This window comes from Aptenodytes forsteri, unplaced genomic scaffold (genome assembly GCF_000699145.1).
Source record: "Aptenodytes forsteri isolate BGI_AS27 unplaced genomic scaffold, ASM69914v1 Scaffold467, whole genome shotgun sequence".
Classification (NCBI taxonomy): Eukaryota; Metazoa; Chordata; class Aves; order Sphenisciformes; family Spheniscidae; genus Aptenodytes; species Aptenodytes forsteri.
The window spans coordinates 475413-493450 of record NW_008795298.1 but is presented as its reverse complement, the minus strand read 5'-3'; the positions used below and the strand labels follow the sequence as shown (position 1 = coordinate 493450).

General features: G+C 43.3%; 1 protein-coding gene across 2 annotated transcripts in view; it reads right to left on the bottom strand.

Annotated features, from left to right (window-relative positions):
• Nucleotides 1–284: 284 nt before the first annotated feature.
• Nucleotides 285–18038, bottom strand: part of ANTXR2 (anthrax toxin receptor 2) — a 126080-nt gene continuing 108326 nt past the window's right edge. For both annotated transcript variants that reach the window (XM_009279313.2, XM_009279315.2), the window contains exon 16: nt 285–2196. In XM_009279313.2, the coding sequence (XP_009277588.1) occupies nt 2158–2196 (39 nt within the window). In that variant the 3' untranslated portion in view covers nt 285–2157. The remainder of the gene's footprint in view (nt 2197–18038) is intronic.

Sequence of the window (18038 nt, the reverse complement as noted above, 5' to 3'; positions counted from 1 at the left end):
GGGAGCCACAAGCCATCTCTGTGGGCGCTTTATCATCCTGTTTACATGACTGATGCTACGTACTGTACGAGCTGGTGTCTGACAGGTTCTCAATAGCTGTGGAACAGTCAGGAGCCCCCAAGTTAGGCCGTGGCAGGCCTTCTCGGCACGCCACGCGGGGCCACAGGAAGGTGGGCTGTCTTTTGAAGCCGGTATCGAGGGTGACTGTGTAGCTGGCAAAATGAAGGTGTAAGTTGTGAAGAGGATGGGAGGCTAGGGGGGGACGAGAAGGAGGAAATAATCACTGAAACTTAGATAGTAATTTTATTTATAGTCTAATGTGCACACATGGCTGTTGATGATGAGGCTACCAGTGACATAAATAAACTCAAGCAAAAGATGTAAGCGAGTGGATATATGTAAAGGCTTCTTTGGGCAGTGCCACAAATTTGGACACCGACCAAGAGAATTATTTATGTCCCTTGCAATTTCAATGAAGAGCACAAAGGAGATAATTAGACCAGGATGCTTCGCATTGCTCTTTCCATCTTGTGCACATTCATGCCCACCGAATGTGAAATGTTCGCCTTTTCCCCTCCAACGTGATGGTTGTTGAACTTATTTTTAGTGTCATTTGATAAGCCTCCCTGCTCGCAGAGAGACATCCCACTGACCCAGCCACTGGTCATTGTCTATACCAGTTCCCATCAAAGCGGGCGCGCTTTGTCAGGTTTCGACTCGAATATCCATTTTGCATCTGAAGTACAGTATCGAAAGTGACTGGATCATTTGAGCCTTTTTCTTCAGCTGCTCCCTCCTTCCTCCCCCACAGTGTTTCCGCTCACGCTAACATAATTTGGCATCGTCGACGTGACACGACACTGGTTTTTCTAAAAAATTATAATACATACATTGTCAATGTTTTGTGATGGCCGGCGCTCCCGTAAATTTAATTTCTAAATTGATGGAAGGAGGTCTCTTTCCATTGCTGAATCTTAACCAATGCTCGGTGCCCCCTCGAAAATCGAGTAATGCACATACAGTAATAGGTCATTCAATGTCAAAAGGCATAAAAAAGATGAGCAAAATCTTCACAGGCTGCTGCTTGCTGTTGCCTTTAATTATATTAATTAAACTTTGAAATTCTCATGCAAAGAGAGTTGCTGGCTTGTGACACTGAAGAGCCCTTGGAGATTTGGGGGGGAAAAAAACCCTGAGATACCAGTTTAGTGGCTACTGCTTTTTTTTAATCTTAAAAAAAAATTAAAAAAAAAAAAATACATAAGCCTACAACTGCTAGGTATGTTTATAGATGATGATGTTTTATGCGCTACTGAACTCTGAATGCAGGAAAGGGGAAAGAACCACCAGCCACAGTGTCAAGGTCTTGAAGCATCAGTCCCTCAAACTCCGCTCAAGATCTCTGGTTACAGGCTGTCTTCCCGTGGAATAACGCTCTATTAATTTTCTTCCTGTCCCGGGTGCTTAATGAAAGAAAGGTGTCTTCAAAAACTAAAGGGCAAAGTCTTGCTTGCTACCAATACCTTGAGGCATCCTGTCTACATTTTGTCATGCGTGTGCACTTTTCAGTGTTAGAATGACAAGATTTCCAGTCCGAAGGTTCCCGTAAGGCACGATGCGATGGGAGACTCGCAAGGGTTTTGTGATCTGACATCGCTGTAAGGCACTCAACTCCAGCGCTTGCCTAGCCTGGTGGGAATTTTTATCCTCTGCCTTTGGCTAGTAGTCCCTGTTTAAATAATACGTGCCATCTCTGCATCTGAGAAACTTTGCATCTCCGTTAAAAGCACATTACGTCCTGAGAATTTATAGTCCGTAAAAAAACCATAAAATAACAAAAATAGAAAAACATTCTCATCTTTGGTGTCTGTATTCTCCCTTTTGTGTTCTACAAAAGCATAGGCATGCAAGTCAATGCTTCTTTTCTTGTCACTGTTGCAAATCACAGAGTATCAATGCACTGGGGTGAAACACAGGAGCTCGGTACAGCAGTGCTGGCTCCTGGGAGCGGGGAATGCAGAAACCTTCTGAGTTCGGGCTTGAAGATGATCCAAGAAATGTGAGGAAGCGCTCGGTTCTCTCTCCTTGGTTGAAAAGTGGCGTGGTTGAAAAGTGGCGATGTGGCTATCTTTCCTCCTGGTACCCTCTTCTCCTCCTCTACTGAGACTGAACTCGGGTGAAGTTGATACATCGGCCCTGAGGGGGGGGGGAAGAGAGAAGCTCTTATTGGTGGAGTAATAAATGCAACCAAGATTTTTCAAATGCCGAATATTAGATGCTAGAAGACGGCTGCAATTTAAATTCAGATGTTTGTGAAAATAACATACCCATGAAAAACCTTTTAAGAATTAATGGAAATTACCCAGAGTGAGGCACTACACTTGACTTACAAATTTATGATGTTAGGAAAGCAGCGATGACACAGAAGACACATTTTGAACACTCTCAGGTCTTTTGTGAGGATAATTTACAAATTCTCGGTAACTGTAGTGAGCAAACCCAAACCTATCTAAACATGGTAAAGGAAGATCATGGCAAAGACAGATACTCCCCACAGATCTCCCCCAAGCCAAACCCTCACGCAGTGCAGCGCAGATAAATGTGACTGTTAGTAAGCAGAGCTGCTGCTGATTTGAAACTGTATTTTATTAGCAATTACCCGAGCTCTGCATCTATAAACTCTGTTCTTATGTGCTTTGAAACCGCTGTGTACCAAAAGGAAAAGCGGTTTCTCTTGGTATCATACCCGAGTAAATACCATTCTCCCATAAATGGGCCCAGAGTAATCTTGACAGCTTTTGGTGTAGCTGAATGAAACAAATCCACTACCAAAAATCGTGACCCCTTTTTATTAATTTGGAATAAGCACTAAAAACTGCCAGCCACCTCTTAGAGCTTATTTAAATGTCCAAACTCCAAATTGATCATCGGTTTTTGAAGTAGGGTGTACTCTCAACAGAACAGCTCCTCTCTTTAAACAGCTCTTCTGGGCACAGCAGCAATACCTTTCCTTTCTGTGATGGAAAAAGCCAGCTTCTAGCAAGCCTTTGTTCAGGACTTCTCCACCCGAAGAAAGTACTTCTCCAGGGGTATGATATGGAAGTATTAAGTACTTGTATGAAAACGCATGTGGTACGATTAGTGAATGCCAGCCGGTATTGCATGTTTTTGGCATGAAGTTCTTCATTAACTACAAAGTCTTTCCATTCGAGTGGGCCCTGCAACATAAAATCCCGCACCGGGTGGTCCGTAAGGTTCCCCTCAGCCGGGGACTGCATCTGGGTCTGCAGTAGCCTGTTCTCAGTGCCTATCTCCGGACTGTGGGGGAGATCTTGAAAGGTATATAGGGGTGCAGGTTTCACAGAATTTAGAGGGACTTTACATGAAAGTCTCCTCAAAAGGAAAAAAGCTGAGTGTGTTTTCTTTTCTCTGTCTCCTTCAATTCCTACCTGAGGACTTTGAAATTGCCGTGTCTATGAAGTAATTTATAAGAGAACTGTAAAAGATGATGCCAAGTAAACTGTGCTAGTTTTTGAACAGGCAGCTGTGCTTACGCTTTGAATCCTTATTTCTTTTTAAAGATGCATGGGTGGGGGAAAATTACTGCTTTCTTCTTAAACCTAGGAGATTATGGAATTATCAAATGAAATTAGGGCTGAAATTCATATTCCTTTCATTTATTTATTTTGATCTAAGTGTTCTACCGGTGAACAGGGAGGGTGGTTGCACACAGTGTTATTTGGCATTACTCAGGCAAGTCTCACCTGCCCTTGACTGGCACGAAAGGGGCAGTGTTCTGATCAAGGGATTTTTTTTTTTCCCCCCTAATACTCTTCTAATGATTCTACTTCTGTCAACTGTATAATAAATATAAAACTGGTGAATAGGTGGGTACAGTAATTGTAGTAACTTCTGGCTGCTACCATCTGTATTGTAAATGCAGAAGAGATGCAGAGAGATCAACCAGGAGTGCAAAAAGATTCCTTTAAAGGCAAAGTATAATAGGTCTGGATATCTTTATGCGCCTTTCCATTTGCTTGTTTTGTTTGTTGTTGGTTTTTTTTAAAATTAAGCATATCAAAATGAATTCTGTGGTAGAAGCGAAGTATTTCTGGAGCATAAAATCCAGAAATGCTCTGCAACTTGAGCACTTCTGAGGACAGAGCTAATGTTAAATAAACACTGACAGCAAGGATGTTTACATCCAAGTTAATGCCACAATGGAACAAGACTCTGCAAAACATTAGCAGAGAACAGGTAATGGGGGAATTGCAGTAGTTCCTAGCGGATGTAATTAATATAACATCGATACAAAATTTCTGCTTTTGTTTGTAACTTTCTCACCGTTCTTTAAAGATAGTTACCAGTGCATGAATTTATATGAATTTTGGGCAAATGATATGACTATTATTCATTTTGGTGTTTGCATTCAGTTTGCATTTAGAAGGCGTTTTAGTGGCTCAATGCTTTACCTGAGGTCTGAAATAATCACTGGAATCAAAAATAAGTTCTTCAAGGTCTGACTGCATGAAGTCAGTAAGTGCAGTGCATTAAGAGGGGCTGAGACTGTTTTTAGCTCTTGAGAATGGCATTAATGAACTATATAACATATGTTGTTAAAGGGGCAAACTAGCCCCTTAGTTCTAGGCAAGACGGTGTTCTGTGGCCCTAGGAAGGATTTCCAGTTGAAGAGCCATGTGTAGAAAATTGGGGAGAACTTCCACCTTGAAATCTTTTTACCAAAGACAGCACGGGTTTCTATCTCTGCCTTCGCTGGGATCCTAACAGGTAGCATGAATGTAACTGTCGCTACAAATCCACTGTGAGCTGCACCAGCAGTGAAGGCTGAACCGCTCTGCGGTTAGAGCTGCTCCCGCTGCTCTGTCCTGGCTGCTCCGGGGCAAGGGGGGACATGGCAGGTCTGTAGCGCTGGGCCCTGCTCCGCTGGCCAGGTGCCTTCTCGTAAGTGCCCTGCAATTCTGGAGTGTCCATCGGCTTCTAAAGGCTGACCATGAGTGGTAGATGATTTTTGAACAATATGAGGGGGGAATGGAGGAGGAAAGGGAACATAAACCTGTTCCAAAATAAATTTGGAAACTGTGAAGCCTTAAAATAAAATTTAGAGGTGATATCTGGGGAATTACAGGGCATAGCTTTCACTAGAATTAAGAAAAAAAACTGCTGTTCTGTTCTAAACACGTCTTCTCTGCCAGCCTCTAGTAAGGGTTGGAAGGGTTTTGGAAGACGCTCCTGTGATACTTCTTTTTTTCCTTTCTACCTGAGGTAGAGTGACTTCCACTATGAACCTACCCATAGGCATTAAGTTAGTAAGTATATTTGATGTATGATCAGATACTGCTATTACTTCTGTGAATTTCTGTACTGGCAACTTTGACTACCTTTTCTTATTTAAGAAAACTGGAGGATGAGAGATTTCAAATGAAAACAAAGCCTTCTGTATAAGAAGCCATTTTTTGCGTACAATGTGATGCTCGCAGAGGACAGAGCTGAAATCAGGATGTTGGAAAATACACTGAAAGTGCTAATTAATGAGAAGGTCAGGAACACTGTAGTGTCATTAACAGAACAGCAAATACCGCACGTTGGCATAGCAGAGAACAGCTTTTACGTTTAGGCAATGGGATGTGACAAGGTGCCTGGCCTCACAATACCTACGAATGAAATGCATTAAGAAGTAGCTTTCAAGCCAACATAAAGGGCTTTGAGCTCTCACTGTGCTTGCAATTTAAGTCCAACTTACACAATTACCATATATACCTTTCATATTATTATTTTTTAGCAAAAATAGATACATGTATATCAGCAAGCCTCTCTCCTGGTCAGTTTGCCACAGTTTATTTCATGTACATAACTCTTTCCCCTAAATGCTGGCCTAGAGGGTTTTTCCTTCCAGGACGAGTGGTTCCAGACATAGCAGGGACAGAGAAGATCCTTTAATGAGCAGTTACCATTATGGTTCCCCACTCATCTCCCATGGTCTCTGCCCTCAACGTCCCTAATTCGAGGACTCATGGGGAAGGAAGGAGAAAAAGAAGGAATTGTTTGGTCAGCCAGACGCCTGATCATGTAAGCCATCCAACAGGCAGACAAAACACCATTAACTGGACCTTTAATCTCAAAGCACCTAAGAAATACCAGCTATCAAAACACTGTCAATATCAGACAATAATAGATAATAACAAATACACTGTAAGTAGTTTGAGATTTTAAACCATTCACATTCTGGAGTTGGCGAACTGAAGTAGGCAGAAGATAAAAGACTAATTTTCAATTGTTAAGAATTTACCACTCCAGATCAAACCAATATGAACTGTAGGTTTTCATGAACTAGAAAACCGGGTTGTATGTGATGTAACCAATACCACTGTCTTTGTGCCAGTTGGGTTTGAGAAAAAGATGCATACTTGTGTAAGTCGTTCCTCTAAATGAATTTAAAACCTCCTATGTAGCGATATCTGTTTCATCATTAAGACCAGCTTTTAGAAACAGAATATTAAATTTTTCTTCTGATTAATCTGAACTTTACGAAAAGGACTATTTACCTAAATAGAAGCACTGTTTACCAAACAGTAGACTCATCAGTCTATTTTTGGCCTTCACAATTAAAACATGCTTGTTTTAACTATGTAACTAATTATACCAGTGAATTACCATCCTAGCAGCATTGCTATGATCCACCAGTTTGGAGAGTTAATGTTAAAATCATGTCCCCATACTCAATTAAACAATCAATACAACCAATTTGAAATCAGATGTATCATGCCTTGTAAATTACTGGATCATAAACCTTAACAATACCAACATGTAGTCAGTATAAAATTGAACTAAATTAGTGGTTTAGGACTAGAGTAATTGAAAAAATGAGTTACGCAAGCATTCTGTGATCTTCGTGTGGAATATGGGAGTTGTCTCCATGTACCAGATTCAACAGGAAAAAAACCCACCCTTAACTCTTGAAGATGCACCACAGGTACTGCAGGAGAAGAAAAAGGCAGGGATTTAACAAAAAAAAAAAAAAAAAAAGGAGGAAAAAACTCTACAGCAAGGTTTTTTACCTAAGAAGGAATACTTTTATATTACATCAAAGCCACTTCTTAAATTGCTGAGTATCTTACTGAATTTAAGCTATGGGGCAACCAAGATGAAGTCCTTGCAGGGCACACAATCTCAAGGGAAGTGGATGCTCACACTGAACTGCAGATTAGAGCCTCACATGGCAATGCCCCAAAAAAAAGGCACCAAGAGGTGCCTGCAGAAACAGCTGTGTTTCCTCCTCCAGTGTGACCTTCTGCGAGCCTGTACGGCTCTGCTGGAACAGTGCACTGGGCATGTGGAGGAGGATACCTTTTGGACTGCACCCTGATATAAGCCTGGAACTCAGCTGTTGATGTTGGCTAGATAGGAACAAAAAGCACTTTAATTTGTATGTGTGCATGTGTGAGCTCATGTGCACCGCCTTCCAGTGATCTATAATGTAACACTGGGCTCTTCGATGGAGGCAGCTGGGGAAACTGCACAGGCTCCGCTGGAGCTGAGCCCGCTTCCCGCACGGCCAGAGCTGGCCTTCCCTGTATTCACCATGTAGCTCCTGCGTGATCTAGAGAGTAAATAGGTTTTTGCTTCTCTGCCACGTTTTTTTCAAACTGAACTACAGACTTTCTGCTCTTTCCGCTACAAGCTGCAAACGTGTACTGCCATAAAACTTTGTCCTGGTCAGCCACTTAAAACTGTCTATTGAGGTGGGGTTTTTTCTTCCCCTCAAGTAACACAGCCAGAAGACACACTGCTCAGCAAAACGAGTTTCAAAATACGCAGGGGTGAGAATGAGAGGCAGCGCTCTCCTGGAGATGACTAATAAATTTTGCTAGATCTTTCCAAACTGAAATAGATGAAAGGCAACAAAGGTCTAATAGTAGATTTAGAATGAGTAGCGGGATGATAACTGGCCATCACAGAAGTTGTATGCATTGTGTTTGTTGAGTTGAACGCACAAGTCCCTTACTGACATCGCGGGCTAGGAAAGCTCTTCATCCTCGCTTTCCCCCGCATCATAGTATTAGGTAGAACTGAACTGCAGGGTGGGCACGGGCTGGTGGGGAGCGGAATGCCAATGCCATAGCTGCCTGCTTGGCTGGGGAGAGTTTTATTGCCTTGAGTCGTGTCAGAGTATAACTTTTTCTATTACTAAGTACTATCTGGAGTGCCTAGAGCTTTTTGAGAAGCATCTTTTTTAATGTATGACATATATGCAAAGGAGAGATAAATGCACAGATACAGATACATGGGCTCCGTTCCTGGTATCTCAAACGTGGACTGGGTTTGCCAAAACAGTGACAGCAGTCCTCACAGTACTACCTCCAAAGCTGAAATTTGGCAATAGAACTGTTCCTCTTTCTTTTCCTGCGTGATAGGCTTTTTGTACTCACATGTGAAGTACTATACTAATCAATACCTTCTGAAACTAAGGGCCTTGCTGCGTGGAAAGGACTTTTCCAAAATGAGTATTTAATCACAGGTTGGATAACAAATGCTTTATGTTTTCTGGTTTGCTCTCTTTTATTGTGTTACGTAATTGCCTAAAAGGATGCAATTAAAGGAAGTCAGGTTCTCTATATAAAACCTTGAACCCAGCGTCAACTTCTGGATGCTGTCACAAGGGTCCTGGTGAGATGTGATCTGCTTTGAGGCTGTGGATCCTTCATCACAGCCTTCCTCCAAATGCTACTGAGCTGACAGGCTCAGGCTACCTATGAACTGTAACCAGTATGACACAGAAAGTTGAAGGGACAGAATATCCTCAACTTGAAACAGGACTTCAAATCATTCGCTTAGCATTTAAGTAGCTGGCTATTGCTGGGTAGTCATTGGTCATATGAGGTAGCTTTTAACATACCACCTTCAACCGACTGTCTCTGGCTACTGTTTCCTTTGGTATGTTTGGCCTTGCTTGTAGTATTCTTCAGTAATTCAGAAAAGGCAGGTGTGAAGCAGTCTGTAAAATCAAGGAGGGTGGAGATGGGATGTGATGATATGCAGCCACCCAGCCTATGCTGCACCGTCTGTTCTCAAGTACTTTGTTGCTCAACCATACCTTGTCCTTGCGTCTGACTTAATTTCTTTAACGTGCTGAGTAACTGTATATATAGGAAAAGGTTCCCTGTACACTGCTGAATTGTTCAGCATCCAACTTAGGACTGATAAGAACAACTGCATTTTCCAGAGGAGCACTTACAGCTCTGTTTTGTCCAGAACAGTTGCATTACCCCATATAATATACAGTGTCGTAAAAGATTGGCTCATTTTGGCCTTGGAAGATCAAGATCCTCCACTGTCTGTCACTGACATACCAGATTGGAAGATGGAAGATCAAGATCCTCCACTGTCTGTCACTGACATACCGCTGAGAATCGTGTGCTTCTACCCCCATCTGCAGTGTCCCCATAAAGAGAACATACCCTTTTGGGTTGTCATTTACAGAAGCTGAGAATCGTGTGCTTCTACCCCCATCTGCAGTGTCCCCATAAAGAGAACATACCCTTTTGGGATTTGTCATTTATATGGCACACGTGAGCTCCGTGCCCTCCAGCCCAATTGATCGGTGCCCGCACAGCCGTGAGGAAGGAGAGGGTTTTAGAATAACGTCACTCATGAGACACGTATTTAGCAATGTCATTTATGTTGGCCCTGTCTTCACAGCATTATCAGAGCATCTTTCATCTCTGTGATCGGTGCATCCCTGTTAGCCCAGCTTTGTCGTTCCTTAGGAAGCTGTCTTCTCGCGACAGCTCTCCACGACAGTCTGCCGAGACTGCTGGTGCAGTTTGGATCAGCAGACGAGAATCTGGTTTACCTGATTCTATTTCTTCTTACACTTATTTTCCCTGTGGCCCAGCCTGCAGTTTGCCTCTCTAAGGAATCAAAGTTGAGAGTATTGGCTTCTTTCCTGTAGCCGTTTCAGTAAAGGACAGGACTGTGTAAAAATTTTCTTCATTGCTAATGCAAGGGAACAGGCAATTTCCTGCTTTCCAAACCTCTTTAGAATCATTAACTCCCAGTACAGAGCTTACCGGGGATAATGAACTCCTACACATGTTCCTGACCTGCACTCATGTGCAGTTGTGTCAATAAAAGGGCCTTTTAAAGGAATAAAACCGGCAGGGGTTCAAACTAGGCACTGAGGTGCCAGCACTGGCAGCACCTTCCTCAAAGTCCTGTAACAAAAGCTGAACAGTGGTGGCTGTTTCCTTACTGGAATAATCCCACTGCTTCCCCTCAGCAGAGTCTGGTACCATGGAGTGGAACAAGACAGCAGCTTGTGCCGACACGCTTGTGTCAGGCTCAGGAGCCAAACGCCGCTGTCTTACAGCCTTCAGAAAGGGCCATCAGTGATCTTCCCTAGCTGTAGCCGGCAAAAGCAACATTAACTAGAGCTAGTGTCACCTTGCCCCCATCTCCTGGGCATTAAAATTCTACTGGCATTAACATCCGTGCGCTTCTTTACTAGCTCCCCCGCTCGGGATGTATTTCACTGCCATAACCGTTATAATATTACGCTCACCTCATAAATATCCGTTGACAACCTGGAGCATACAACTGAAGTTAAGTTTGTTGTTTGTTTTTTTTTTTAAAGATAGCTGATTTATATGTTTACTTTGGAGAGGGGTTGCTAACCTACCCATGTCCTGTTAAGCTCGAAGCAGTGTTCCGAGATTTAAACTGACATCTCTTGTCACACTTGCTCTTTGTCCCTGACCATCAGGTAATCCCTTGTCTCAGAGACCCGAGAAGCTCAGAACATTATAAGAATTTGGAATTGGCTTTACACTTCTGCTAATAGAAACCTCTGTGCTCCGTTGCCAAGCTCTTAGTGCTCAAACCTCATCTCTGCAGATGTGCATTGCTACCAGCATGTTTATTTTATATAAAGCAAAACCATTTGTCAAACAAGTTGTCAGAGTTTCCTGTCCTTGCGTATGTCGCATTATTGCCCACAGAAGACCACCCACAACAGGTTTCAGTGGCTGCGTGCTCACCAACTGCCAGCCTAATGCAGTGCCATTAGGCAGCCGCGCAAGTTGCAAGTGAAGAAGTCCCAGTCGGCATCCCTGAACCACACTATGGTGGTAAATCTTTAGCACCTGGGAAAAGATGACTTGCAGTGCTATACGCTGCTGGAAGTACCATTTTTCACGGAATAAATCAGGAGTGAATTTCTTAGAGGAATGATCTTGAACTGGCGTTACTGCTACAGAACCCATCACTACTGATGCAGACATCAGGATCATTTCTAAGGCTGCCCAAGGAGGCTTTCTCCCCAAAATTACTTAATTGATGGCTGAAACGTCACTGACAGAGATGAGGTAAGCTCTAAAGCCCAAGAACAACACTGGATGGGCTCAAAATCCTCCTAAAGTAACAACAAAGTAATAAAAAGAAACAAACTACAGATGAACAGCGCTATTTTTACCCTAAGAGGGATTTTTTTTTCACTCTAGCAATTTTTGCCAGTAATTTGAGATAAGTCAGAAGGCATATAACTTGTTCATTATCCTCCCATTTATGTCATGCAGCCTCCTTAGCACACGCGTGTGAACCTCATGATCCTTCCAAGCAATCTAGCAGTCCTGTAGGTCAGCTTTCACAAGTTGCATAATCTGAATTTCAAGAACAGTAGTTTCACAATGACAACTGGCATCATCTGCCTCAAAAAAAGACTGCTTTGAGGAGAATGTGCCAGCACAATTACAGGTACCTCAGTAGCTGACTGATTTCACAGCCACCTTTCATCCCTTGGTCCTGCTTTAGCTGTAGGCAAGTAAAGTGAACGTGGGGTAAAGTGCAGAAAAGGAGGACAGGACTAATTTCTTTTAAAAGATAGTTCCTGTATTTCTGCACCAAATAAATACTGTATTTTAGAGTTTAGGCCAACAAAACTGCCAGTAATAGGTTCAAAATAGGTATTTTAAAGATGCTGTCTAAATATATAAGATGTGTAATGGATGGCCAAGATCCTGTTGCTGCTATGTCAGACAAGTAGTTCTTGCAGGAAAATATGCAGCTCAGTTGCAGCCATCTGCCTCAAACTTTTACCTTAATATAAATATTATGCAGTAAGTATTAATTTGTGGAAAGAAACCCTGTGGGTATCTTAAACCCATTTATGTGTTATATCTGATGTAGTCCCGACTCAGCAGTTCATTACTGTTGAACGAAGTTGCTAAGTTGTGGGTTTTGTTTTTTTTCAAGTGCCTGCGATTTAGGCATGCGTTCTGGTAAATCTCGTGTTGACGTGGTTTGCTAAACGTTTGGCACAAACATTCACTGATGCAGAGCAAGTGTGCACGTATAAAATGCTCCTGTTGTCATCTGACAGGGCTTGGTACCCGTTTCGTACACACTTTGCTTAGAAGTAAATTAAAATACTTGGTGCGCTGCAGTGAGGAGTCGAGGGGTATTATCTGTAGTATTTTTAGGACACTGGCGGCTTTGAGAAAATGCTATTAAGAACAGCTTTTCACCCCACTAATAACGCTTATTTTGTAACCGGACATATGGACATTTCGGCACAGTTGCTACAGCGAACAAAATCTTCAAAGTACATGTTTACCAGTGGTGTAACCTTGTGAAACCCAGGACTGAAGGGATTTGGTAGCTCAATATGCTATGTGGCACTGAAAGGAGTGCTTCTGCCAAGACTCGTGGTACTTGAGAGCAAAGATGCAGGGCTAGACTTTCAACACTGTTTTCCCACCTTTGAAATTCCAAGTAACCTCCGCAGAGTAATCTGAAAAGCTCCATCCACACTGAACTTCTGCTAATCAAGTCAAACACGAACAGCACAGGTGCCGTACAGCTCCTCGCCTGCATCTGCACAGACCTGTGGACTGTGGGGCTGCTCGGGAGCAGGGCTACCATCAGTGCAAGCGAGTGCAAAAACTATGGTTATTCTCATCGTCTGTACTCCCCTTGTGTCTGAGTGCCAGTCGCTCTGTCATTTATATACCAGGGGGGCAGCTCTTGCCCTGACCGGTTTTCAGAGAAGGACAAGAAGGCGAGTGGATTGCAGAGGTATGCAGGCAGCCAGGGAAGGGAAAGGAAATAAGTGCTCGACTAGGGTGAGCATTTGCCATCCTGCCTAGACAGGTTTTGGTAACGAAGAAGGGAGGGGTTTATCTTCCTTTGCCAAGTTTTCTGTGACTGCTTTATTCAGCAGTTCTGCAAATAAACTACTGCCTTGAAAAAGAGTGGTTGTGACAAGCTGCCTCTCCTGCGAGTTGGCCTTCCAGGTCTGGGAGAAGAGAGCACGACGAGCTGCTGAGCCGGTTGTGTGGGCCTTAGGGGAGAATAAAACTGTATGCATTTGTAGCATCTGCTTCAAAAGGAGGTTGTGGCAAATATTTTATTCAGCAGAGCTGGAGGTCTCCTGTCTCTAGAGGGCAGGAGTTTGTTGTTTTCCTCATACAAGGGAAGCAGTGCTTATGCAAAAGGAAAGGATGTGGAAATGGCCTGGAGAGTCCCTGTTTTTCTACCACGGATTCTTTGGAGTGAGGGCCCCAGCGTGTCTCCATCTGACCCCTTGGCAGTAAGCCTCCCTCACTTGCAGCGCTTCTGCCTCTATGGAAATACACCACGGCCTGGCAAGGTTTGACCCTTCTTTCCTGAAGGACACATTCTTGTTTTCCCATTGCAAGCGCCTGCCAATGGAGGGCTCTTCTCCTTCAGATCTAATTATGCCTTGGAAGGCAGATCAAGCTTGTTCTCACTGCCAGAGGGAAAGTGATCTCTGTCCTGGCGGCCATCCCAGCACACACCTAACCCAGTGCTGACGTTTGCTCACGTGGGCGCGATAACCAGGACACTTATTCTCCCATCATGCCCAGAGTGATATGCTGAGCTCTCACTGGGAGAGCTCCCTCTCCTCAAGTGAGAAACCAGAGGGGTGGGATGGTAACGCTCATTTCCAGGTGGAGCTTCGAGAGCTCTTCCTTAATATCTGCGGTATACATGCGTCACTGCAGTGGGGTGGGGGTGCTGAAGAACAGGAGAGAGGTTTTCTCTGAGAAGTGTCTTGGCTCTTTGAACTCTTCTAAAACTTTCTGGGATAAATCCTTGTCAGGGGTAAATATTACTGGGGTTCCCATTTATGTTATGGGAGGACTCCAGCCAAACTGACAGCAGGGCAGGCCTGATCTTTAGTGCCAAATGGTCTCCTTGTGTTAGCATCCTAAATGACTTCTCGAGTCCTCTACATCTTTTTTAGGAAGAAAAGAAAGAGAATATGCTACTAGATGCATCACATTTCAAGCCTTGTAAAATCAGAAACAGAGCCCAATTTTAAGCCCATTAAAACCAAGAAACATCAAAACCTGGCACTTTGGGGTCTTTTTCATCTAAAAAGGCTAAGAATAACAGACATTTACAGTTCCTAGAGATGGCATCTCTAAAGCAGAAGACAATTGTCTCCATTATTCTTCCTTCCTCCCCTCTGTGCAACTACCCAAAGTGAGAAGAATGCAGTTTATCTTTCTCTGAAATCAGAGGTAACAACAGATAAACCATAACTGTCAGAACCACCATTCTCTTCAAACTCCTCTTCTCCTCCATCGTGAACTGAACTCGGGAAAGTCCCCTTCAAGCCCCTCCTAAAATCTCCTTCCTTTAGGAATACTTCCCAGTCTCCTTTTCATGATCTACTTCTCCAACCCAGGCTTTTCTGAAGAGATGTTGTCGTCTTCAAACAGCTTATGTATTTAAGAAGCAGATGCTCCACAGGCGTAAAGTCCGTAAGTCATCCAGGGGTCATGTTCTCAGCTCGTAACAGAGCAATAACATGGCATGCATACCCCAGCCAAAAACCTGGCCCGTTTGATTTTACGGTATCTGACTGGCATATGATAATTACTTCTAAAGAGAGAAGTCACCCCAATTATATAGCATTTAGGATGCTATGTAAAGGATTTAAAAATAATTATCATGCAATTATTATGAGGAAAAAATTCCACTTAAGAAATTCTGTGGGAAAATGTGAATCTATTTGAAGATGTAGATAGGGTTTAAGTGGATTCTCTTAGGAGGAAGACCAGAAAGGCCCCGGTACGGCAGGAGGGTGCAGCTCTACCACAGCTGTGACCGCTTAGATTGAGGTGGCTCTGTAGATGGGAAGACAGAGCCCCAGCAGGAACCTCGCTCTGCCACGCAAATGCCTGCACACACACTGCATGTAGCAGCCCTCTAGATGCCACTCTGATCCAGCTGTCACTTCACCAGCCGAAGCCTTTACAGTGATATCTGATAGCTGGATCCTTCACAGCGATAATGAATTCAGCATTAATGACACTGACCACTGGGCCCAGTAAAGAATGCGGATGCCAAGCTGTTTCCCCACCCCTCGACCCATGTCGGCTTCCCCGGTACAATGAGTACACGTCAATGAGTAAACTCTCCTTCCTGCAGACAAAACCCCAGAGCACATCATTAGGCTTTTGTTTTAATTCAAATGGATTAGTAATCATAAACTTCACAGATATTTGGACATCCCTCTTCTCCCCTCAAAAAAAACCGCTTCTCCGTTCAGAGCAGTGTTAGAAGTGGCAGCTCCGGAATCCTCCACCTTGGACCAAGACCTAAATCCTTCATGAAAACCAAACCCTCACGTAACACCGTAATTAAAATGACTGCAGAATATATTTTCTCCTGTGGCCTGTTCCACATCTGATTTAGGCCTTCTGGATTATGAGAGAAGAGAGTCTATGAAGCTCTCTGATTTATGTTCATACACATCTCTTGTCAGTATGCCTTGCTCTCAGTTTGCAAAGATGTCTATTAATTGTATGTCAGGCATATTTCTAAAGGTGCTAATTTACTTCTGTTGTTGCTAACATTACTGCTGGTTGAAGCCCTAGCCATTGATCCGCTGTACTCAGAGAACACAGAAGAAGAGATTGCTCTAACTAGTCCGTTACGATAACAAGTGCTGATTTCTGATGCTAATAAATGGGGACAAAGACGAAATGCCAATATGCGTTTCCACATCCGTCGAGCATTTGAATTAGGAGTTGGTGCCTCTGCCCAGGAACACAAACTGTTACAGTGAGAGCTGCATGTTTTCCCCCCTTGCAGACAAAATTAAAGCTTAATCTCTCATTTGGACATTATAGACGGCAGAAGAGAGATGCTGCTAGGAGTCGCAGTGCTCTGGTGAACTGTAGCTACTCATAGCAGGCACAGGTCAGAGCAGCCTTTGAGTAACAGAGCTCTTACATGATGGAAGATGAGGATCAGTCAGCAGCCAGCAAAGGAAGAGAGGAATGTAAGAGTTCTCCTCATACAAGAAGTTATTCCAGCAAGCAAGACAGGGTGGGCAGCACACATGCAGCAGGCTTCTGCAGTAATTCTTTGTCAAGAGGTCTGTAATTTAGGAAGACTTTTGTTCTGGATTATCTTGACAGCTAGCAGTACTCTCCTTATTTCCTACTAGGAAGGCATTTGCTAACAATTCACTTGGATGTACTAGTGTCACAGTTACCAGCTTCTGTTAATTTTTAGGCACTGCTTCTGATCTCACGTGTCTTGCTGAAAATCAGGAATAGTTCCCTTTAAAGTCAGCAGCATAAAGCTCATGGAAATAAGATCAGAAGCTGGTCCTCAACTTGTATTATGACATTGTGGTGTCTATCATGGGCTCTTTTTCAGGACTACCAAGCAGTTGGCCCATCACAAGCGGTGCTGGCAGCCTCTAGGATGTGTGCACTGCAAAGAGATAGTGCTGAAGTCCTGCAGCAGTTGCACTCTTTTCCTTGTGGATTGGGGTATGTGGGGTGAAGTCTGTATTCTCTGAAATATTTTTTCCTCATTGGAAATCACTGCTACAGATGTGCTTAGTGGAGATGCTGATGTTCTCCAGAAGCTAGGAGAAGTGTCCCGTGGCGACACAGTCAAACTGCATTTATTCTCTTCCCTGTACATTTTTCCTAAGTGTACATTACCAGCTACTACTGCAAAAAGGATTTGGTGTGCGTCTTTTTATGCTCTGAATCCTGAGGAAGGATAGGGTGGTTATGGTGGACAGAGCTACCCACATGGGATTTGCTTCTGTCGCTGCCCAGACACTGTCTAGATCACTTGACTTAAAAGCACCTCTGCGCTGCCCTTCTTTCCTCTTAGGAGCTCTCCTGAGACACATGGGGGAATGGGTACGCGGTGCTGGGTTTTGTTCTGTTTTTCAGTTCCCACCTTTCTCTTTCTCCCTTCTTTTACTTTGATCAGTGTAATTTGTATAATCAGTTTGGGTTTTGGTGAGGCTTTATTATATGTATGCCCAGAGATCTTGGTATTAAGTGCATTTTATAAATTAATAAATAAATATGCTTATTTGTTGTAGAATTTCTATTGTTGATTTGGGAACAGTAAGCTCTTGCAAATCTCAGCTTTCACCTTGCCAATCACTGTATTCCTGTAAGTGCACTGCAGTTATTTGGAACCTTTTCTGGGTTGGTGCTGGCATCTTTTTGCTAGATTACATTTATGCATTAGTACCATCTGTGCCTGCTGTACCTTCTGTGAGTTAGCCTTGGCCAAATGACTGGCATTTATCTGGAAGCACTAAAAAAAAAAAAAAAAAAGAAAGAGAAAGAAAAAGAAAGGGGGGGAAGAAGGAAGAGAGACAGCAAGGATGGTACCTAGAGCTTTATGCTTGCTGCTGGCACTAATGGATCTCAGGGAGGAAGGCACACTGGTGAGCACAAACACCTGCACTGATGTCCCTCATTTCAACTGCTGATGAAATCTGCTGTGTCCTTTCTGAGTCTCTCTCTCTAAATAAGAGCTGCTTCATCCTGTCGTGGTACTCAAATTTTCCCTACCCTTGTGTTCTAAAGGAAAGACAAACTGGCAAGGCTTAAGAGAAAAAACTACTGCAGTCTGAGGGACAGTTCTGGATTGGGGATGGTCTTCCTCCATTGCATCTTGTTTCAGTTTGGTCAGAGGAAGTTTGGACCAAGTGATGCCTTTAATCTGTC